The sequence below is a fragment of the Cenococcum geophilum genome (genome assembly GCF_001692895.1).
Source record: "Cenococcum geophilum 1.58 unplaced genomic scaffold K441scaffold_3, whole genome shotgun sequence".
In the NCBI taxonomy this organism is placed as follows: domain Eukaryota; kingdom Fungi; phylum Ascomycota; class Dothideomycetes; order Gloniales; family Gloniaceae; genus Cenococcum; species Cenococcum geophilum.
The window spans coordinates 2,644,397-2,663,435 of record NW_027137561.1 but is presented as its reverse complement, the minus strand read 5'-3'; the positions used below and the strand labels follow the sequence as shown (position 1 = coordinate 2,663,435).

The window sequence follows — 19,039 nt, the reverse complement described above, 5'->3', positions numbered from 1 at the left end:
TTAGCGGCGAAAGTAGCGGGCTTGGACTGCGGGGTGTCGGAGGGCGAGGAGGACGCAGGAGTGAGGACGGGGTCGTTGTTGGAGGATGGTTTTGACGATGGTCTGGCCGTCCGTTTGTTCATCGAAGAATAATCTAGCTGAGTCAATGTCAGATGTCAGGTGAATGGCCGCAGCGCTGTGCTCTACTAGCTCGCCAGGGTTGGATGCAACGGGCTGTGGAAAACGGTGCGATGGAATTCACGAGAGTCTCCGGTGCTGAAAGGACGCAAGGGGAGGTCGTCTCTTTATACCCAAAGCAGGCGATACGAGCTGAAGGCACCAACACAGGCCGGTCAACAGTACGTGCTGCCTGGCCTTGCGTTCAGCCAACGGCACAAAACCTCCGGCCATTTCTGACTGCACCCTCGTCAGCTTGCCACGAGCACCCTAGTGAGTAGTGAGTCAGCGCCACACCGATCTCACCGCTTTCTCCATTTGACGGCGAAGGCACTGACTGCCACCACCCGCCACCGCCTGTGGCTTCACGCCAAGCCCTCTCTTCTTCCTGCAGCCAAGATGGACAGGACGTGCAGATGAAGTTATCTATTCCCGCAAGACCTCAAAAGCGACCACCCACCCCAAATCCTTCCTATCGTCAGCCCCCTTCAGCCTTGCAGAATCCCCCGATACCCGCCCGCCTGTATGCTCAAAAAAATCTCGCCAAAGAAAACCCTCCAAATTCATTGTGCCCTCTACCCACCCTACTTCAGACCATTGAACGCCTGTCCATGCACCCTGCAGCCAATCGATTCCCCGATACGTTCTACCCAAAAAGAAAACTCCACGCGTCTGCGCCATGCACTCCTAACCCTTCCGTCACTCATGAACTGGTGCTAGTGTTCTTTGCCTGCTTTAAATGCCCCAACGAATGCCCACTTGAAGTCTGCATTTCTTCTTCCGGTTTACCGTCGGGAAGATCGCCCGTCGACACATGTTGTATCCCACTCACTATGCCCGACCCGGTCCGGCCAAGCGATGCCTGCGATTGAGCTCGAGGTACCGCATCAGCACCCGGGTCTGCATCTTGCTCGTAGCCCTTCCCTGTGTCGCTATGCAGCCTCGTATGCGTTGGCTGCGATAGACCCTTCGGTAGTGGAAAGGGCCCGCTCGCACGTCGTTCCTCCGAAGCACTATTCGGAGCTTCGACCTTGTCCTCGCCGTCCGGGCCATGCGATCGCACGCCGTCGGTCTCGTCATCTTTACCATTCGATGTAGTCAACACCTCCGTTTGGCTCCTGACGCTGTTGGCTCTGCTGACATTCGTGCTGGATGCGGTTGAACTTACTGCGCGCAGTCCGAGATCTGTATATTCGTGTGGACCAACATTGTTTGTCCCCTTCCAATCTGCAGGCTGCGTCTGTTTCACTTCCTCTCCTTCCTTCGGTTCGTGAATCACAACTGGCGGTTGGCCGCTCTCGTCTCCGAGTGCTTTCCAGACAACAGCAAGTTTGTCGAATGCTCGAGTGCCCTTCCTGCTGCTCCCCTTGATACCATCCATTTTGTCCCACCCTATCTCGAACACCCCAGAATCATCTGCCTCCCCACCATTCTCTGCGCCGTTGCCTTCAAAGAAAGCATTGAACCAAACATGTGCCACTGAAGTAACCATGGTCAGGCCATACGCGGCCTTGTTTCGACGTTCAAAGTCGATGTTCAGATCGTTGGTCGGCAGGACAACCCGGGTTGCCGGACGGAAAATGGCATCGCCTCGACTAGCATTCGTTTCCCCTTTCCCATCAGTCGGAGATTCGGATTCACTTGAAGAGGCTGCACCTTCGCTATTAAGCATCGAGGGTTGCATGAGAGCTTCGCTATTCGTGCTTCTTCCACTGAGAGCTGACGCTGACTTCGGTGTCTTGTTGCCACTGTTTCGCCCCATGACTTCCGCAACAACGTCCGCCAGACCCCCACTATTCGGGATCCTGCCGCGCACTACCTCCCTTTCCGATCGTTGGAAAGTATGAAATACCTTGATCGTGCGACCGTCATCGACGAATCCCTCGATGGCAATCTTGACACCATCTCGTAGACCCCAAACATGTATTTCCATCACCTCAACCTGCCGCTCCACGTAAATCTTGCCGTGTTTAGTCCACCGATCCACATAGCCTATCCACCGCAGCTGGCTCGGTATTGATACCCCCGCGCCGAAGCCAGGCCGCATCCTCCGTTCCGTGAACCTCTGCAGGGCATCCTCGACTTTCCAGCCCTCTTCGCTGATTAAATATGAACAGCTGGCTGTGCCGCTCCTACCTTTCCCAGCCTTGCAGTGCACAATTGCCACACGATCCTCGTTCTCATGAAGCCAGTTTCGCATGCTAGCCATTATGAGGGGTATCAAGGCGAACGGAGGAGGGTGATGATCCGGAAACGGGTAATGGTATACTCTGCCATATACCTCAGAATCCGGGTATCCCGTGCCCTCGGCTCGGAATTCCCATATGGCCCAATTATCCTTATGTTTGTAGTCGAGGAACTTGACCAGAACATCAAGCGGGTTGCGGTACGCTCGCTGAGGGTATGTCCCTGAAGGGCCCGAGGTCGCGATTACTATTAGAATAGCCCGTTAGTCAAGACTTATAGAAAGAAGAAACTATGCAGAACAGCATTTACTTTTGTCGGTTACATAGCATAAGTCTAACCCGGCCTCAGGATGCCTAGCTCTTGGGCCAGCAACGATTTGGCGGAGCAGTGACGCCTATGGTTCGAAAAGGATTAGCAAGGGGCTGAGAGTGGGATAAAAGGAGTCACGCACCATGATACTTGGCCCAGTATGGTAATATGTTAAGTTCAATTGTAGTGTGTTTTGCTCAGTCGCATCGCGAAGCAAAAAGGCCGGCGCGAGGTGTTCGATGGCTAGATGCCTACAAACGAGACTCCGACGTCATCTAGTGGACAGGTGCTTTGACACGCCAAGATCAAAGTCTGGGGCCGAATCGACGCACGCCTGCGCGCTTGCACGCCATTCGATGCTTTTAGATAAGATATGCTTGAATTGAACATATAGCATGGTATGTAAACGGGTGATCTACCAAAGCTTTAATGCAGCATCTACGTTATGCCGCTGAAAATCCGGTTGTTTCTGACCATGCCTATTTCACTTTCCCATCTTATGTAAAACCTCGTTCCTCGCCGCAATGATGTCCCAGTACCGGGTGAGTTTGATTCTGGCATTTAGATGATAGTAATTACAGCATTCGGATTCCGATCACCTTCAGCTTCCCCGAACATCCCGATGCCAATCCTTTCATAGTTCTGCAGATCTTTATCAACGCATCGTAATATGAGATTCAGATCAGAGGCTGCCTCCATGATAGTGGAAAGATACATGACATATACTGTCTCCCCCTAGCCAACGTACGTCTCACCTAGCTCAGCAAGCTCATAGTCTGCAGCGAAGTCATCAGGCGCCCCTCCAAGACTCAAGACGAGGCCGTAGCAAATATCGCCGTCAGATTGAGGGTCGTACTGTAGGGTTGCCGGCAGGAGATGGCATGATATTAAGATATGGCCGGACTCTAATTCTCCTGTAGGGTCAAGTCCCGATGCCATGCAATGTGCTTCCAAAATTTCTGGAGGATTAGCTCGAGGGTATACACCATTCTCACGGAAGTAAATGTTTGCTTCAACTGACGCCCACGACCAGCTGGGGGCTCGCCAGGCAGATGGTCTTCGATTTTTCTTAATCCCATCACTACCAAGACCTTTGTATGAAGCCTGCCAGGAAATATCATTAAGGAACGAACTTTTCCATAATCCTGCAAGGTACTGGTCGCCAGTTTGAGCCATAATTGCCTTTGCCAGACCGGAGAGCGCAGGGAACCGATCGGAAGGATAGGACAAGCTCAGGTTGGTATATTCTCGAACTATTCCATGCCACGCTCTAACCCTAGAATTCTTTTTAATTACCTTATTTTGTGCCGTGTGGGCAGTAGCATTACCCAATAAGAAATTCCAACTTCGTTTAAATGCAACGGTCTGGTTGATGAAAAGCTTTTCTGGGATATATTTGGAACGCAGACATTCACAGCTTGTGGCCTCAGCACACTCCCAGAGCAGCTCGAAATGCCCGAAATGTAATACACGAGAGGACAACAGGCGTTCCTGGAAGACCCAAGCACGGGTTAGAAGAGGATGTTCTTTGACAGGAATGGAACCTTCTTGGTGCCCATGATCTATTCGGACGAAAATACTGTAGGGGGCTCCGTTCAAACCCGTTCCTGAGATAAGTTCATGCTCCTCGAACTCCGGAGGTATTCGGGCGAACATTCCGACGCTACTGCTCTCCGCTCTTGTTGCCGCAAGAGTCAATAGTGATCCGTAATAGATAGCAGCCATATTAGCAGATTCTCGTTCCCAGTCATCTCTGTCATCCTGAATGATGCACAGCGAATCGATCCAGATATATTTTACACCTAATTTTCGCGCAAAGCTGATCGCATCTTGGAAAGTAAGAGGTAAAGAGTTCCAAGAGATGCGAGATTTGAACACTTCTAGTGTTGCTTTCTCCAATTTGAGGGGACGGTAAGAGCCCCAGCAATGACTGAGGCAGATATACTGCGCTGTTTCGTTTTGTGGTTCATGCAATCTTACATCCTGATCGGAGTTAAATGTGGATAGGTCCAGTAGACGAGTGGGAAGTCTTCCGCTACCTGCTCTGTTACAGGTAGCATGTTGAAGAGTACACTCCTGCAACTGTCGTGAAGCCCATGAGAAGGCCTCTTCGGACGCAGTATGTCCGCTTCGTTTTGCACCAACACCGATGGCTTTCCATGGATGGGAGTCTTTAATTATTAGTGTCGTCCGTACAGCACATTCAACGCGATCAAGGACCCTGGAGTTTCACCTGATGAAGCGAAGATATCAACAGTGAAGTTGAAATCCCCCTTAGGATATGGGCTTCTTATCCCAAAAAGCAACCGATTCTCATGACTGAGGTATGAGTACACCTCATCATCCTCTTGCAATCTCCTGCAAGGAGATATACATCGAACAATCGCATTTCGGATGATCGAGCAGCTCTTGCAGCGTTTATTTGCCGATTCCTGTAGAATTCCAAATTTGCATGATTTAATAGGTTCTTTGTCGTTTTCAAGACCGCCGCAAGTGTTGCAACAAGACATGCGGGGTAAACTTAGAGTGGGGATATATAGTTCACTGTTCGATATGATTCAATCCTCGGGGGTAAAGAATCACAGTCAGGTTTGCTCTAGCGTAGAATAGATGATTGGGATTGGACTAGTTATAGTTGGTGATCCGTGGATCGTGGCAGAATAATGGCCTATTTGGCACAGCAGGTGAATGTAAGCGGGAGATAAGCCTATTTGACGGAAGACATGTGTTGAAATTTTGAAGAAGTAGAATTGAGATTTACTTTACAGGGTTGGCATAAACATGTCACGGCTGGGTTTGAAGTAGTTCGAGATCGCACACGCTAGGTGTGACATGAAGGGCTTCCAAATGATCTCTGTCCGCAGTCTTCTGCAACCCTACACATGACAGTAGCTCTCTCCTTGAGTCATCATTCTACTCAGGTATAGCTAGGCCACTGTGAATATATTATAGTACATGTTGTGACTGCATAGCACCCGAAGGCCACCCTGTACTTGCAATATCGAACGCACCAGGCGCCCGATTTTTCTCTCCGCTTTCTCCTATACCGGAACTGTTGCTTCTTTTTCGAGCGTCCATCCATATTTCCAGTTTGGCCACGTCCATCCCCAGATGTCTCATATCCTCAATGATCTCCTGAGCTCGGGAATCGCCAGCTTGCGTGCATACTCTGACCAACGATGTAAAAGTCCCCCTACGTGGTGCAAACCCTTGATCTCTCATCTCCTCGTAGTACTGGAATGCATCTTCAATATCAGGTCCGTTGAGGCAAACTAGAATCAGCCGGTCGTAGGTTATGGCATCAGGCGGAACTTTGAGCTCTATCATCTCTGCTGCAAGGAACATGGCCAACTCCTTTCGCCCCATTTTACTGCAGCCGCGGAGTAAGATGTTGAATGTGGCAGTATTAGGGCCAGCATGACTGATAGTATGAAGAACTTTGTAAAACTCGATTGCTTGCCCTAGATCTTCGACAGCGATCGCAGCTTGTATCGTACAATTGACAGCGGCTGTAGGGATTTTACAACCAGCCCGCTCAAGGTTCTGCAAAACAGTGAAAGCCTCCATAGGTCTCTCAGGATCTTGTTGGAGATACCGCAATATTGGACTGGCCGTTCCTTCATCTGGTTTCACGCCAGCGTCTTGCATAATTATAAGGACAGAGAGCGCCGTCTTAATATCGCCAGCGTTGATGTATGCTTCGAGGAGCATCTCATAGTGTTGGTGATCGAACACAGTATTGCGATTGGTGAGCACGCGAAACACATCCGTCGCAAGATGAGCATCGCCGTGGCGCGCAGCAGTGCTTAAAACATTGAGGCATAGTCCAGACGATGGCAGCAAATAGGAAGGCTCAACGCGAGATTTCCAAATGAACCTCGTTGCTTCGTGCTTTTGGAACCGTTAGCACAATCACTATGACGATACATTAACCTCTTACATGACAGGATTTACTGGCAGCGTCGAGCAGGTAGCTCCATAAAACTGGGGAGATGTCTCTACCTCCAGAATTCTGTCGATTTCGCATAATTTGGTATGCTTCCTCAATCTCCCCTACATCGCAAAGCATGTATACGGCTTTGTCGTATAGCCAGGGATGTATGTATATTCCTTGATGAGCCATATATTCGAGCTTCTCTAATGCAGTTTCGAACATGCGATCTCGAAGCATGCCCGCGACGATAAAACTGTGTCCTTCATTAGTCAATGTTAACCACCTTTCCTGCATATATTCGATGATTTCGTTCCGAAGCAGGTAATCGGGGTGCACTGCTAATGCCTGAGCCAACGGTAAACTTCCGCAAACTAAATAGTTAAAGGTAGGAGGCAACACGGTACCTCTAAAATATCATGACATGTTCCAGCATCCGGTTCTATTCTATCATCTCTCATATCTTGTAAGAGCGCTGCTACTCTGCCGGCTGTCCCATACGTCGGGCTAACATTTACAAGTATCAACGCAGAATATAACCGCACGTTCGGATGCTCCTGGCGCTCATTTATCAGGTATTGAACTGCCTCAATAACTTTCGCGTGGTCTCCAGATGCAGCCCAGATTCGGAGGTTTTCGTATATGGTGGTTGTGTCGAGCTCTGCTAGAGGTCCCTTAACAGGGGAAGCCTTCGATAGAAAACCTCTTGAAGCCGTGGGAACGACGGGCGAAATATGCCGTTTACGGTACTGACTTGTTGCTGTGGTTGAATGCCGTATGGGCACCACGCTAGAAGCGCTACATGTTGCGGGACGAATTAGATGATGGTAAGCCCGAAGCGTTCGTGGTCCCGACGACCGAATAGCGTTGGATATTGTGGTCGGCCTATATAAAGGGCAAAGGTAAAGCCACAAGCCGTCCCGTATAATTGGTGCCTGCATTGAAGGTGGATGCAAGCTCCTAACAATGGAAGACAGAAAGCTGTGATCTTGGTCCGTGCAGATACCTAGGGTACCGAAGGGAGCTGAATTGGCCAAGTGCCAAGGACCTAGAAAAAGTCATAGGGGAGATTTGTAAAAATTAAAATCTCTAAATTGTAAATTCGGGGAAGACTGAAAAGAATAATTTCTACAAAATAGCAGAAACAGATGCTTGAAATTTTGTAGAAGCAAAGAGGACACGAAAGGTGAATCGTCACGTTATTGTTACCAAACACGCACTTTTAACAAGGCTACTGAGGGTCTTTGAAACCATATAACATTAAAGTGGTCTTGAAAAGCTATTGGGTACGCTATGCATGTATACGATTTTCCTCGAGCACTCAACAGGCAGCGACTGGTTTTCCAATGCAATAAATATACAATCTTAGGAATTTGCTGGGCTTTACACCCCAAAGATCACCATAAGGAGACCCTATCATCCAGTCAAATCCTTTAATTACCAATCTTCCTTCATATACGTCTCTGAAAAGCCTATAATTTTTTAGACTGCGCCCAGCGTATAGAGCATTTCCCAAAAGTTTGATAAAAGCCGACTTAGTAGTCCCACTTTCTTCCTGAAGCGCAGAGATCCTCCCTTGAGAATAGCGGTCCTCATCGAGGCAGCAAGGGCAAGACTTTCCACGCTGGGCGTCTAGAAGTTCGATTTCAAGTTCTGGCATGGGAAGCGTTGTGAGCTATTGAGACGCTTCGTTTGTCTCCTCTAATTCTTTAGACAAGCTAGAAAAGAAGTTCTGCCAGTATACTTGATGTGCTTCGAAATCTGCAAATACCGGCGCAGTTCCTAGGTAAGAAGTAATCCGGGAATCCAACCAGTAATGAATGGTAAGCTTTATCACTATCTTTTGAATCCACTAAAGAGTTTCCGTTTGGGGGCCTTTTCACCTCCCACCTTTTCTAGGAAGCTCGCAAGTGTCGGGATTATTTTGCTTGCCATGATTCTCGAATACGGTGCAAAGTATTGGCGTTGAGCAAGGGTAAGACGGGACTTTAAGAAAGATAAGTAGTGAAGTCTTATTGTGGCGGTCGGGTGTGTTGGAGAATGTAAAAAGGATTAACCCTAAGCCCTAAGGAACAGCATATACATTTCATCCCGCAGAGAAGGATAGTCTTCAGCTCATACTAATCACCAGTGCCTAATGCTGCCAAGACGGCTAGACATAAATCTACATAACAGATGCATTAGTTTGTCCGCTCAGGGAATTGCAAGATCCTCATACAGTGTACCCTTGAACGACCATAGCGAATCCTATTATTATCTTCGGCGTACTAAATTATTGATACGAAAAGTTAAGGTCAGAACATCCCTACATTTACAACAAAAATTTTCGGTTCGATGGTTCGAATAGATTAGCGTTCCAATCTACAAATACGCCTTACTATACCTATTTCTTCCTACTCCAACTCCTCCAAAACACCACCAAGCTCTTTCGGAACGGTGCATCGTAAATCATTTGAACCTCCTAAGTCATCATTTGGAAAGACCTCTAAAAGCGCTACCCCCTCCTCCGGGGTCAAATATTCATCCAATAACTGATGCGCCGCATCCACCACCTCTTCCTCGATTCCTTCTTCTAAAATTAGTGCTTCGCTAAACGCTAGCCTAGTAAACGCCACAAGGTGCTTGTGATTCCCTCCTGGCACTGCACTCAGTTTTGCTTTCATGTCGATGTCGTCTCGAAAGTTCGTCAGGAGGTGGTAGAGCAGACGCATGGAAAGATTAATAGATTCGACGGTGAGCGAGTGCGTAAGGGTATTGTAGTCGTAGAGAGCGTCGATTTGGTCATGCAAGAAATGGACGAGGCGGCCAATGGCATGGGAGTTGCGGGAGAGGGAACGCCCGCCGTGCGTGTGCACACATAGGGCGCCAAAGACGTGGAGAACTTGAATACGGAGATTGCAGAGAGAAATAGGTGTATATGAATGAGGGGTAGAATCTTTAATTTCGGGCTCATTGCGCACTTTAAGGTCTTTGGAAAGGAGGTTAGTCAGGCGATCAATGGTGTCGATTTCCGATTCGACTTGCCGCTCTGGTTTAGATTCGGCCGGAGCGATAGCGCCAAAGGTGCTAGGGAGGGCACTAGTGCTAACGATACGAAGCATTAGGAAAATTTGAGGGGGGGGTTGCACTTTCGTGAGCATGAGAAGAACAAAGTCATGTGGCATGCATTGCCAAAAGCGAGAGATGGCCTCCGGGGCGGTTACGCAGCTTGTGGCAATGGTGTAGAGGAGAGCCAGGCATTTTAAGGCATCAATTTCCTTTCGGAGCTTGACTTGTGTTGGAGTGTCACGGTCAAGGGTGGAAGTTGAATTCGTAGAAGCCTGATCCATTAAAGTCGAACCAATCGGAATGGCAACAAGATCGACAGAGGCTATTATGAGAGGAAGAATTTTCTCAGTTAGTGCGATAGCGGTTGCCACAGAATCGTAGGCAAGTATGAACTGCAGGGCGTCGATGAGTAGATACAATGGAGCATACTGAAAGGGTTAGTGCAAACCTACGAGAGACCGGTTGGTTACATACATAGCGTTCCTTTAAGCATTGATCCCATAGGGACGTAAAGATGCGACAGATTTTCAGAGAGAGGTCGTCCTCCGTATCTCCATCAAATGTGCAGTTGGACAACTCGTCATATAAAATTGATGATAGCGTTGTATCTGATTTCGACGGAAATGCGTGCCTTGCGAGGGCTTCTAATGTTCTTTCGTGTCCACTTGATGGCCGATGATTGATTAACCTTTGAATAAACTATTCTGGTTGGCTAATTTTACTTTCATTGCAATATAGCGACTCACCTCAAATCTCTCATCTCCCTTTCCTACCTTGGTTAGTAACGCAAGATCTATGTCAAGATCTGGAGCTTCGACAAGGTCTTGTTGCTTTGTGCGTTCTCTAGATTCACTCAATTGTAACGGCTGTAATGGGCTTTGGTCTATTACCTGCCTCTTCCTCTTAGCCCCAAGTTTAGGAGTTGATATCTTTGGTTTGTCTCGGGCTTTCGAAGGTGATACCATAATGATATCGTCATCATCAAACCCATCCCTAAAAGGCAGTGATCTATGTTTCTTAGGTGTCACCACAGGACTTTCTTGGGGAGGCCTTGATTTGCTCCCAAGACCATCCTTTAACGACTTTTTTATCTGCTTGGCCTTCTCAGCTTCCCGCGCAAGGTCGTGTTCAAGGAACAAGTTGTTGGTCTCGACCAGCTCTCGGTCTTTCCTAGTTTTCTCTAGCTCTGCCTTTTGCTTCGCCACCACCTCTTCATGAACTTGCTCCATAACCACTATTCTTCGTTCGTATTCTTGCGTAGCTTTCTCATGATTACGACGGACAATTGAAATTTCGCCTGCCTTGGACATTGCAGCGGACTTGGCTTCTTCCACAGATTTAAGAAGGTTCGCTTTCTCTCGCTCAAGCTGCAGTTATCAGTATCGTAGCAGAGTACTCGATTTAGAAAGCTTGACGTACCTCCTGAATACGTGTCTGCAACTCCAAGACCTCAACGTTAGGTCCAGGTATATCTGTATCCACTTCCATATTTTCGGCATAGGGATATTCTTGACGCAAATATTCGCCCCTAGTGCTCGCCTGGTCTCCATAGCCCCGATATGCCTGCCCTGCACTGTAATTGTTGAGATTTGAAGAATGAAGCTTAGGAGGATATTGATTTTCGAGGGGCGTTGGAGGATTGGTTACCCATTGTGCCTGTTCATGGGAGAGTACCATGCGACGACTAGGGTTGCTGTCAATTACTTGCTCTGCTGGAGGTGACTCGTCATCAAGATCTATCACGATTTCATTATCGTAACCATAATCAGATGAAGAAAGTTCAAGACGATCTTGTCCCGCATCGCGGCGCGGTTGCGCATTTTTGGTAATGGCATAGCTTTTGTTTGCTCTAGCCCGCTGGAAGTTGGGAAGTCGGCTTAACAGCGCAGTCTGCTGGCGCTGAGTAGAGAGAATAGCAGTGGTCTCGAGCTCACGAAGAGTATTATATGGGAGAGCGTCGAGGTCGTGGTCGGAGAAGTCGAATTCATCGTCGTCATCCTTGTCTGCCATGCCATTTGATTACTATGGCCCATATCAGCTTGGCCTTGCTGAGGAGGCTGTCGCGGTATTGTTTAGCGTAAACAGAGAGCGGCGTGTTGTTGGTGATTTAGGTGTTCACATGGCAGTGCCTGAGGCCTACATAAAATTAAGGCCGCCAAAGAGACCAAGTCGCGGCATGACGTTCATGCTGCCTTCGCTCCTCTTTCATCACTACATCGCCCGCAGAAGGGCCGCAGCTTTTGCGCTCATCATTTCCTCCTACAGCTGCATCCTCTCTCACATTTAGCTCCAAGTCCGACCTCTTACGGCCGTCTACACTCCTCCCTTTAGGCTCCCCTGCCTACCCGACCCAGCCGCATCCTCCAGAACCCAGGGTCTTAACAGAATCAAATTCCCCGACCAAAAGAGCTTGGAGCACTCTCCTCCAAGAGGCACACCGCGCCTTACCATGGCACGACCGCGAAAAGACGTCAAGTTCCAACATAGGGGAAGTGGAAGCAATGGAAAGGTTCGCAGACCAAGCTCCAGCATGTCAGAGATCAGCGAGACTGCCTCCGAGCCCGGAAGTCCCACAAGAAACGGAACCCTTACAAAGACAGAGGTACTGTCTGAAATATTACTATTCATCACCCTGCTGATTCATATTCTAGACAGCAGAAGCTCCTCCTCAATCTGAGTACGAAAAGAAAAAGCAGACTTTCATCACTCGAACAATATGGACGCTCGTTATGATTGCTATCTTCTTCTGGGCTATGTTTGCTGGTCACATCTACATAATCATCATCGTTACAGCTGTGCAAATTATATCCTTTAAGGAAGTAATTGCTATTGCAAACGTTCCCAGCCGAGCACGGAGTCTGCGCTTTACCAAGGCTCTGAATTGGTATTTCCTAGGCACTTTCATGTACTTTCTCTACGGGGAGAGCGTTATCTACTACTTCAAACACATTCTCCTCATTGACAGAATACTCCTTCCGCTAGCAACACATCATCGGTTCATAAGCTTCATGCTCTATCTTATTGGTAAGCTTGCCAAATCGCCGCATATATCGAGGTCCGACCAGGCTAATGTGGGTGACTTCAGGCTTCGTCTTCTTTGTAGGATCACTGCAGAAAGGGCATTACAAGTTTCAGTTCCAGCAGTTCGCGTGGACTCACATGGCCCTTTTCCTCATTGTCGGCCAAGCTCATTTCATCATTAACAATATTTTTGAAGGCATGATCTGGTTCTTCCTACCCGTGTCTCTCGTAATTACGAACGACATATTCGCTTACATTTGCGGTATTACTTTTGGTCGAACACCGCTTATCAAAATCTCACCGAAGAAGACCTGGGAAGGCTTTCTTGGTGCCTGGTTTTTCACTATCCTCTTTGGCATTGGCTTTACGAATGTGATGATGCGATATAAATATTTTATTTGCCCGGTCAACGTGAGTATTCCACCTTCGCCTGCTTTATTGCCATTACCAATCACTATGATTCAGGACCTTGGAGCAAGCTTCTTCACCGGATTGGAATGTGATCCGAATCCCGTATTTATTCCGTACAAATACAGTCTACCAGTAGAGCTTCCCGAATGGACCCATGTTCCGACCACCTTCATATTTGCTCCAATGCAACTTCATATACTCGTATTCGCAACCTTCGCTTCTCTCATCGCGCCTTTCGGTGGCTTTTTCGCATCTGGTCTCAAGCGTACCTTCAAAATCAAGGACTTTGGTGATTCTATTCCAGGTCATGGAGGAATGACGGACCGTATGGACTGTCAATTCATCATGGGATTCTTCGCTTTCATGTACTATTCGAGTTTCATCGCGACATATAAGACGAGCGTGGGTGGAGTCATCGAGGCTGCGATAACGGGGTTGACTCCAGAGGAGCAAATGGAGGTAGTGAGAGGTTTAAGCAAGCATTTAGTCAACCAAGGCGTTGTCCCAGAAGCGGTATACTCACCTTTTGCTCTCCATAGCTGTAAGCCACGCTGACTTGATGACTAGGTACTTGAATACCTCAGCGGGCAGATGCGACGACGGTAGTTTCTCGGCACCACCTCACGCATTATCCAACATTGGGAACAAAAGCTTCGTGAACAAAAACACTCTTCTCTTATGTGCATAGGGAAAGGGGTAAAGGGGATTGATATGTGAATGACTTGGTCTCTGACTGCGTCTTGCGTCTTCCATCTGGCTTGTGCTATGGCTATTACTTGACCACGTCTTAAATTTTAACTGTATATACCCTACCTTTTCTTTCCGGGTTGTGTAGGTATCTCCTCTTCAGTCGCAAGCCAATGGTAGGATGTACTTGGTATGTAACGCACCGTAGATGACTCGGTGGAATGGGTTCGAGGCACCTCGAAACCCTTAATCAGACAGAAGTATGACGAATCCTGCCAGAACATTTCTCGATCTGACCATCTGTTCTAGGCCCACATCTACAGCGGGTTAAGCCGATAGACATAGCAGTATTCGCGGTGCTTTATAGTGCATGTTGTTCCTAATATGACTACTAGGAGTTAGCACGAGGTGTAGATAGTTGCTAGCAATGTTTCGTTTTTCCGAGGAAAGTTCCTGTTTATCATCATCTCAGTTATCTTATCGCACATCCATCAATAACCCACCAGTGATGTATTATTTCTGTCCCCTAAATCCCTTGAAAACCCCAAAACAACATTGATACATTCCTCCAATCTCTCAGCAAATATCTCATGCCCTAGACTCTCAGCCTATACCAGACTCGCCTGCTCCACCTTGTTCTTCACGAATTCGCTCTCTGCCTTTGGGCACGCAGTGCTAGCTGTCGGTCCCAGAATCATCATTGGACACTTTATATCCTTCAAATACGGCCGGCTATCTGTCAGGAAGATCACATAGCCAGCCAACCCTTCCACAGGCGTTTTAGATGTCTCACCAAGCAACCAGCCATAATAACTTTTGCGCGTGAGACCAGAAGCGTGTTAGGTCGCTTTGCCATCTCCTCATTCAAACCACGCAGAGTCAGCCGTATGACAGCTTCCGGCCAGGACGGCTAGCCGACACAGAACAACTCGATGGCCTGAGGCGGGAGATGCGTGGGCGACGAGCACGTTATCAAGCTCGCAACCCGCTCTGGGTCCATCGCTGCGAGCACCTCCCCACGACGCCCGACGTAGTTTCGCCCAGAAAATGCACCTTCTGGACACCCAACTGGTCGAGAAAGTCCACGATTTTGCTCACGATGGTCGGCATGTTCCACACATAGCCCCCCTCGTACTGGTTCTGGTCCTGCTCGCTCCATGGCGTTAGCCGTTTTAGGAACGATGAGCGGCCGTGTCCGCGCGCGTCGCGCCGGATGACAACTTAGTAGCGTGCGAGTCGAGGGATCCAGGGTACCAGAATTCAGAGGAGCGGGCGCACCCGTGCTGGATGAGGATGACTCGCTTTTCGGATGCTAGGATCCAAGGGTCAGCGAAGTCGTCGAGGTGGTAGAAGGATTTTTGGCCATTAGGATGTGTGATTGTATATCCAGGGCTTTGGTCGCCTGGTTTGCAGAAGGCCATGACTAGAGTCTTGTGCTATCAATAAGCTTGAAAAGAGTTAGAAACTGATGCTTTTTGTGGCTATGGTGAGAAATACCATGGCTGCGGGAATCGGGTAATACAATAGTAAGTTATCCGAACGGGGCTGCAACTTTTTCTGCTTCAGGTTTAACATCAAGTCGTTCTACAGAGAGTATCTACCCCTTGCATTTTGCGGGGGGTCAGGATATGTAGGGTTTAGGATGTGGGGTCAATCAGGTGGGTGACTCTATACCCTGAGCACAAGTGTGGAATTCTATCCATTGGCTAGGGTGCTTCAAATCTGCATAGTGTAACCTTGTTCCTCATCTCTGTCATGCGTGTCCTTTGGAACCTTTGCAGAAGATAAGGAATCCACTTTATATCCGAATGAGACCATAGTGTAATTACTAAGAAACCGTGTGATCATTAGATTTATTAATTCTAGTGCTTAAGCAATTACAACCCCGTATACAGGCTTATTTACTGGGTCTTTAAGAGCATTGCAATGAGCTTCATGCATTTGGTATTGCAGCGCATCCCTCCATTGACGAAATTCACTACCTTATCCTAGAAGTAGTAAAGATGATTCCAACCTATCCAGGATGGTATGTGGACTGAGTTCATTAAACAAGTGCTTTAAGATTTCTAGGCCCCTATTTTAGGCCTTTCCTTTCCTAGCCCATATAATCTATCAAGCAATACCAATATTACAAACCTCACACAACTTATCTATTTCCTCGTAGTACCGCTGAACCATCCGATGGAATCACGCCTTCAGGCCCGCCAAACACGTCTTCAGCCTCTCCCACCCATCTGTCCCCTCCCAGCTATCCTTCCCCCTTCCAGTAATACCCCTCACCGCGCTCCTCGACTTGAACCTCCAATCCTTCGCCACTAGTTCCCCTGCACCCGCACCCAGCCCCTCCGTCCTCTCCATACTCCCAAGACTCTCATACGCATCAGCCAAGTCGATGGTAGCATCCACCACGCCATCCCACTGCTTCTCAGTCCCATGCTCCCATCCCGGTTGCGAGACGACAGCGCGCCACGCCTTCTCGTGCGCCTCAAGCGCCAACGATGGCCTATGGCGATAAAGCGCAAGCTTCGCCACGGTGCGCCAGAGCCGCGCGGACGCCGTGATCAGGGGGACCACATGCTTATCCACCAGCTCCACAACCATCCGCGGCAGGCCCGGCTTGGCAGGGTCATATCCCGCATTGTCGGCATCGGACGTGATGATGTGGCGGACCAGCGCATCGAGGATATCCTCGTCGACGCATTTCTCGCCGACAGACGGCCCACGCAGCTCGCAGAGGCGTTTTTGCGCTGCGACGATGTCGGCGTAGGAGGGCGGGACTGTGGACGCGGCGACGGTGAGGAGGTTCTCCCAGATGCGGAAGGAGTCGTATTTCAGCGCTGCTGCGCGCTTGAAGGCTTTGAGAGCGTCGATGCGGTGTTGCTGCGGACTCGGATGGTGTTTGGTGGCCGGGTGCTCGTCTTCGTCGATTGGGGTGGAGGGCTGGACCGGTGGTAGATGCGTTAATGCTGCTGCTAGATTGCTCCAAGCTTCGGCGTCTGTGTCGTCGAGTTGGACACAGCGCGAGAATGCTTCGACTGCACTTTTGAACTGGGTCAGCTCGAGGTATGCGCAGCCTAGCGCAAACCAGCTGGAGTGATTCAGAGCGTTGATTTTGAGCGACAAGGAGTAGGCTGAAGCGGCTTTCTCGTAGTCCTTGAGTGCGAAGTAGTGCCGACCTAAGGAGCGTTGGGCTCTGGCGTAACGGTGGTTGGAAACTTCCCAAGCTTTCTCGTACATAGCTGGATCATGGCCGATATCGCCGAGTATGCAGTAAAGGCGAGGTGCGTCCGCTGGAGCTGGATCTCTAGGAGAACCCTCCCATTTCTCCTCCTCGAGATCAGCTATCTCATCGCTACCGCCGGAAGCGTGGTACAGCTGTCTCCGAACGATCTTCTTTGCTTTGTCTTCCCGCTCAGTGGCTGCCCAACATAGAGCTGCCTCAGCCCACATCTCTAGCCTCTCATATATTTCCAAAGCGGAGCGAAGACCTCCCAGATTGACCCAGCGCGCGGCTAATTCTGCTTCAAGCTCCCATCGAGAGGGCGAACAGAGTTGAGATATGTAATGTAGACGCTCGCTGACAGGTGCAGTCTCGGATTGGGTTGCCTTGGGTAAAAATATAGTGGTTGTTGCACCCTCCGATCCAACAGCACCGCTTGAATCTTCCGTGGACGTCTCGGAGATGACTTGATCAACTAATGCTTGGAGCTGCAGGAGACCTCTTTCCATAGTCCGGGATCTATAACCTTCGATACGACTCCTAACCAGGAGTGCTTGCGTGTAAACCTGCCAATTGGAACTTCCACCCTCGAGAACGCGAGTTGCGTATGGTAAAGTCTCTTCCCTAGTCAGACCATGAGAGGGAGAAGTGTTGGTGATTGAAGATGCTAAAGAAAGTAATATAGCTGAATCTAGAGGTTCCAAAATGGGCTGGTTGGCAGGATCAAGGGAAGTAAGACTAGATGGAAGAGAAGACTCATCCTTGATATCAGTAGATGATGATGGATATTCCGTGAATAAGATAGATTCTAGGAGGGTATCATCATTGAGGTCAAGATTCCTAGGCTTTGATATCTCTACACCTTCTGGAGCTGAAATTGGAGAGTTGGATTTAATATCAGTCGTGGCAATCTCTTCCTCAACTGCGTCTGGAATTCCGTTCGACATTGAGCCAACACTGCGCGCAAGAACTACGAGCTGGCTGGTATCTTTCTCCTGAAATTTGGTCCTCTTGCCAAGTAAGCCGGTAAGAGCAAACTCAAATTTCCTTTCCGAAGTTGCCTGGTCTAGGTCTACTCGCGCCTTTTTATCAAAACCATGATGTGTATGTATAGCCGCTCTCTCCAAAAGAAAATGGACACGAATATCCGACGTGCTATATTTAGATTCAGAAGATAGGATTTGCGTCTCCACAGCCTCTAGATCCCCATATATCGAAGACTGTAGCGAAGGTGCGATCTCTGATAGCAACCTCTGATGTAAGAAATCAACTCGGAGCTTTGCCCACCGAGCAGCCTCCACATTTTTTAATATCGGCGGACATGTTAAGATTGAGTCAGCCAGGCACAGCAACTCAACGTTCGGAGTAAGCTTGTATGCTGCCTCTCCATCGGCTCCCAGTGATAGGATTAGGTCCCGTCTCAGCGCGGACACGGCTGCAGGGGACGCGGAGATGCTTCTTGGAAGGACTTGAGCAGACGAGAATGGAAGTGGAGGGCCAGTGACATTCGACTGTATAAAAGCATACATAGATGCGACAGCTACGATAAAAAAGATATGTTGGCGACAGGATGGGGAGACTTGGCCTGTATTTTCAGGCTCCTCATTCCTTTCCCCTAGAATTAGACCCAGACGGCGGAAGATATAATCACCCCATGATGGGAAGTCAGCAAAAAACACTGCTTTTGTGGTTTCGTCGTCTTCATGCCCTAGTAGAATCGTAACCTGAGGGTGCTGAAGAATTTCAGCAAAGTCTCCATGCTCCAGGCTTCTAAGCAAGTCACTAAGGACAGAAGCAAGGTCATCGGGCAAAGTATTTCTCAGGAAACTTAAGAAAATGTCGGCCATGGTGAGCCCCAAATTTTGGCAGCCGGAAAAGCACTTTGCAGAATTTTCACAGTTGAGCGATGGTGATGATTTAAATCGAGGTGGGAACAAAATGGTTTTTCTCGCTTCATCTTTCCTCTCCTAAATTAATATATCACGGTCCTTGAGTGACTCCCATTAGTGCTTTGTAATGAAACTTATCCCTCTGTCCGCTAAGGCAGTTGGCTTTAAAACAAAAAGGGC

The 19,039-nt window shown here is 48.8% G+C and overlaps 8 protein-coding genes across 8 annotated transcripts; 1 reads left to right on the top strand and 7 right to left on the bottom strand.

The window, feature by feature from the left end:
- Nucleotides 1–859: 859 nt before the first annotated feature.
- On the bottom strand, nucleotides 860–2,797 carry K441DRAFT_673344 (uncharacterized protein; the record flags this gene model as incomplete). Its single annotated transcript, XM_067650640.1, has 3 exons — nucleotides 860–2,589; nucleotides 2,653–2,737; nucleotides 2,795–2,797. 3 exons carry the CDS (start codon nucleotides 2,795–2,797, stop codon nucleotides 860–862), a joined length of 1,818 nt encoding a protein of 605 aa, XP_067509323.1.
- Nucleotides 2,798–3,191: 394 nt separating this feature from the next.
- On the bottom strand, nucleotides 3,192–4,759 carry K441DRAFT_652057 (uncharacterized protein). The gene has a single exon (XM_067647304.1). It carries the CDS (start codon nucleotides 4,375–4,377, stop codon nucleotides 3,388–3,390), a length of 990 nt encoding a protein of 329 aa, XP_067509322.1. The 5' UTR covers nucleotides 4,378–4,759; the 3' UTR covers nucleotides 3,192–3,387.
- A 657-nt stretch (nucleotides 4,760–5,416) lies between these two features.
- Nucleotides 5,417–7,689, bottom strand: K441DRAFT_652055 (uncharacterized protein). The gene is made up of 3 exons (XM_067647303.1): nucleotides 6,991–7,689; nucleotides 6,593–6,931; nucleotides 5,417–6,543 (listed from the first exon to the last, which is right to left on the bottom strand). Exons 1-3 carry the CDS (start codon nucleotides 7,522–7,524, stop codon nucleotides 5,599–5,601), a joined length of 1,818 nt encoding a protein of 605 aa, XP_067509321.1. The 5' UTR covers nucleotides 7,525–7,689; the 3' UTR covers nucleotides 5,417–5,598.
- A 929-nt stretch (nucleotides 7,690–8,618) lies between these two features.
- Nucleotides 8,619–11,743, bottom strand: K441DRAFT_626864 (uncharacterized protein). Its single transcript, XM_067646149.1, has 4 exons — nucleotides 11,051–11,743; nucleotides 10,378–10,998; nucleotides 10,106–10,330; nucleotides 8,619–10,059 (listed from the first exon to the last, which is right to left on the bottom strand). The coding sequence occupies exons 1-4, from the start codon at nucleotides 11,639–11,641 to the stop codon at nucleotides 8,977–8,979; spliced, it is 2,520 nt and encodes an 839-aa protein (XP_067509320.1). The 5' UTR covers nucleotides 11,642–11,743; the 3' UTR covers nucleotides 8,619–8,976.
- A 143-nt stretch (nucleotides 11,744–11,886) lies between these two features.
- On the top strand, nucleotides 11,887–14,136 carry K441DRAFT_652051 (phosphatidate cytidylyltransferase 1). The gene is made up of 5 exons (XM_067647302.1): nucleotides 11,887–12,233; nucleotides 12,283–12,655; nucleotides 12,717–13,063; nucleotides 13,118–13,576; nucleotides 13,631–14,136. The coding sequence occupies exons 1-5, from the start codon at nucleotides 12,081–12,083 to the stop codon at nucleotides 13,667–13,669; spliced, it is 1,371 nt and encodes a 456-aa protein (XP_067509319.1). The 5' UTR covers nucleotides 11,887–12,080; the 3' UTR covers nucleotides 13,670–14,136.
- A 47-nt stretch (nucleotides 14,137–14,183) lies between these two features.
- K441DRAFT_725289 (uncharacterized protein) lies at nucleotides 14,184–15,156 on the bottom strand. The gene has a single exon (XM_067654122.1). The coding sequence runs from the start codon at nucleotides 14,907–14,909 to the stop codon at nucleotides 14,661–14,663; it is 249 nt and encodes an 82-aa protein (XP_067509318.1). The 5' UTR covers nucleotides 14,910–15,156; the 3' UTR covers nucleotides 14,184–14,660.
- Nucleotides 14,834–15,177, bottom strand: K441DRAFT_652049 (uncharacterized protein). The gene has a single exon (XM_067647301.1). It carries the CDS (start codon nucleotides 15,169–15,171, stop codon nucleotides 14,923–14,925), a length of 249 nt encoding a protein of 82 aa, XP_067509317.1. The 5' UTR covers nucleotides 15,172–15,177; the 3' UTR covers nucleotides 14,834–14,922.
- A 605-nt stretch (nucleotides 15,178–15,782) lies between these two features.
- Nucleotides 15,783–18,879, bottom strand: K441DRAFT_652048 (TPR-like protein). The gene has a single exon (XM_067647300.1). The coding sequence runs from the start codon at nucleotides 18,815–18,817 to the stop codon at nucleotides 15,938–15,940; it is 2,880 nt and encodes a 959-aa protein (XP_067509316.1). The 5' UTR covers nucleotides 18,818–18,879; the 3' UTR covers nucleotides 15,783–15,937.
- Nucleotides 18,880–19,039: the final 160 nt, after the last annotated feature.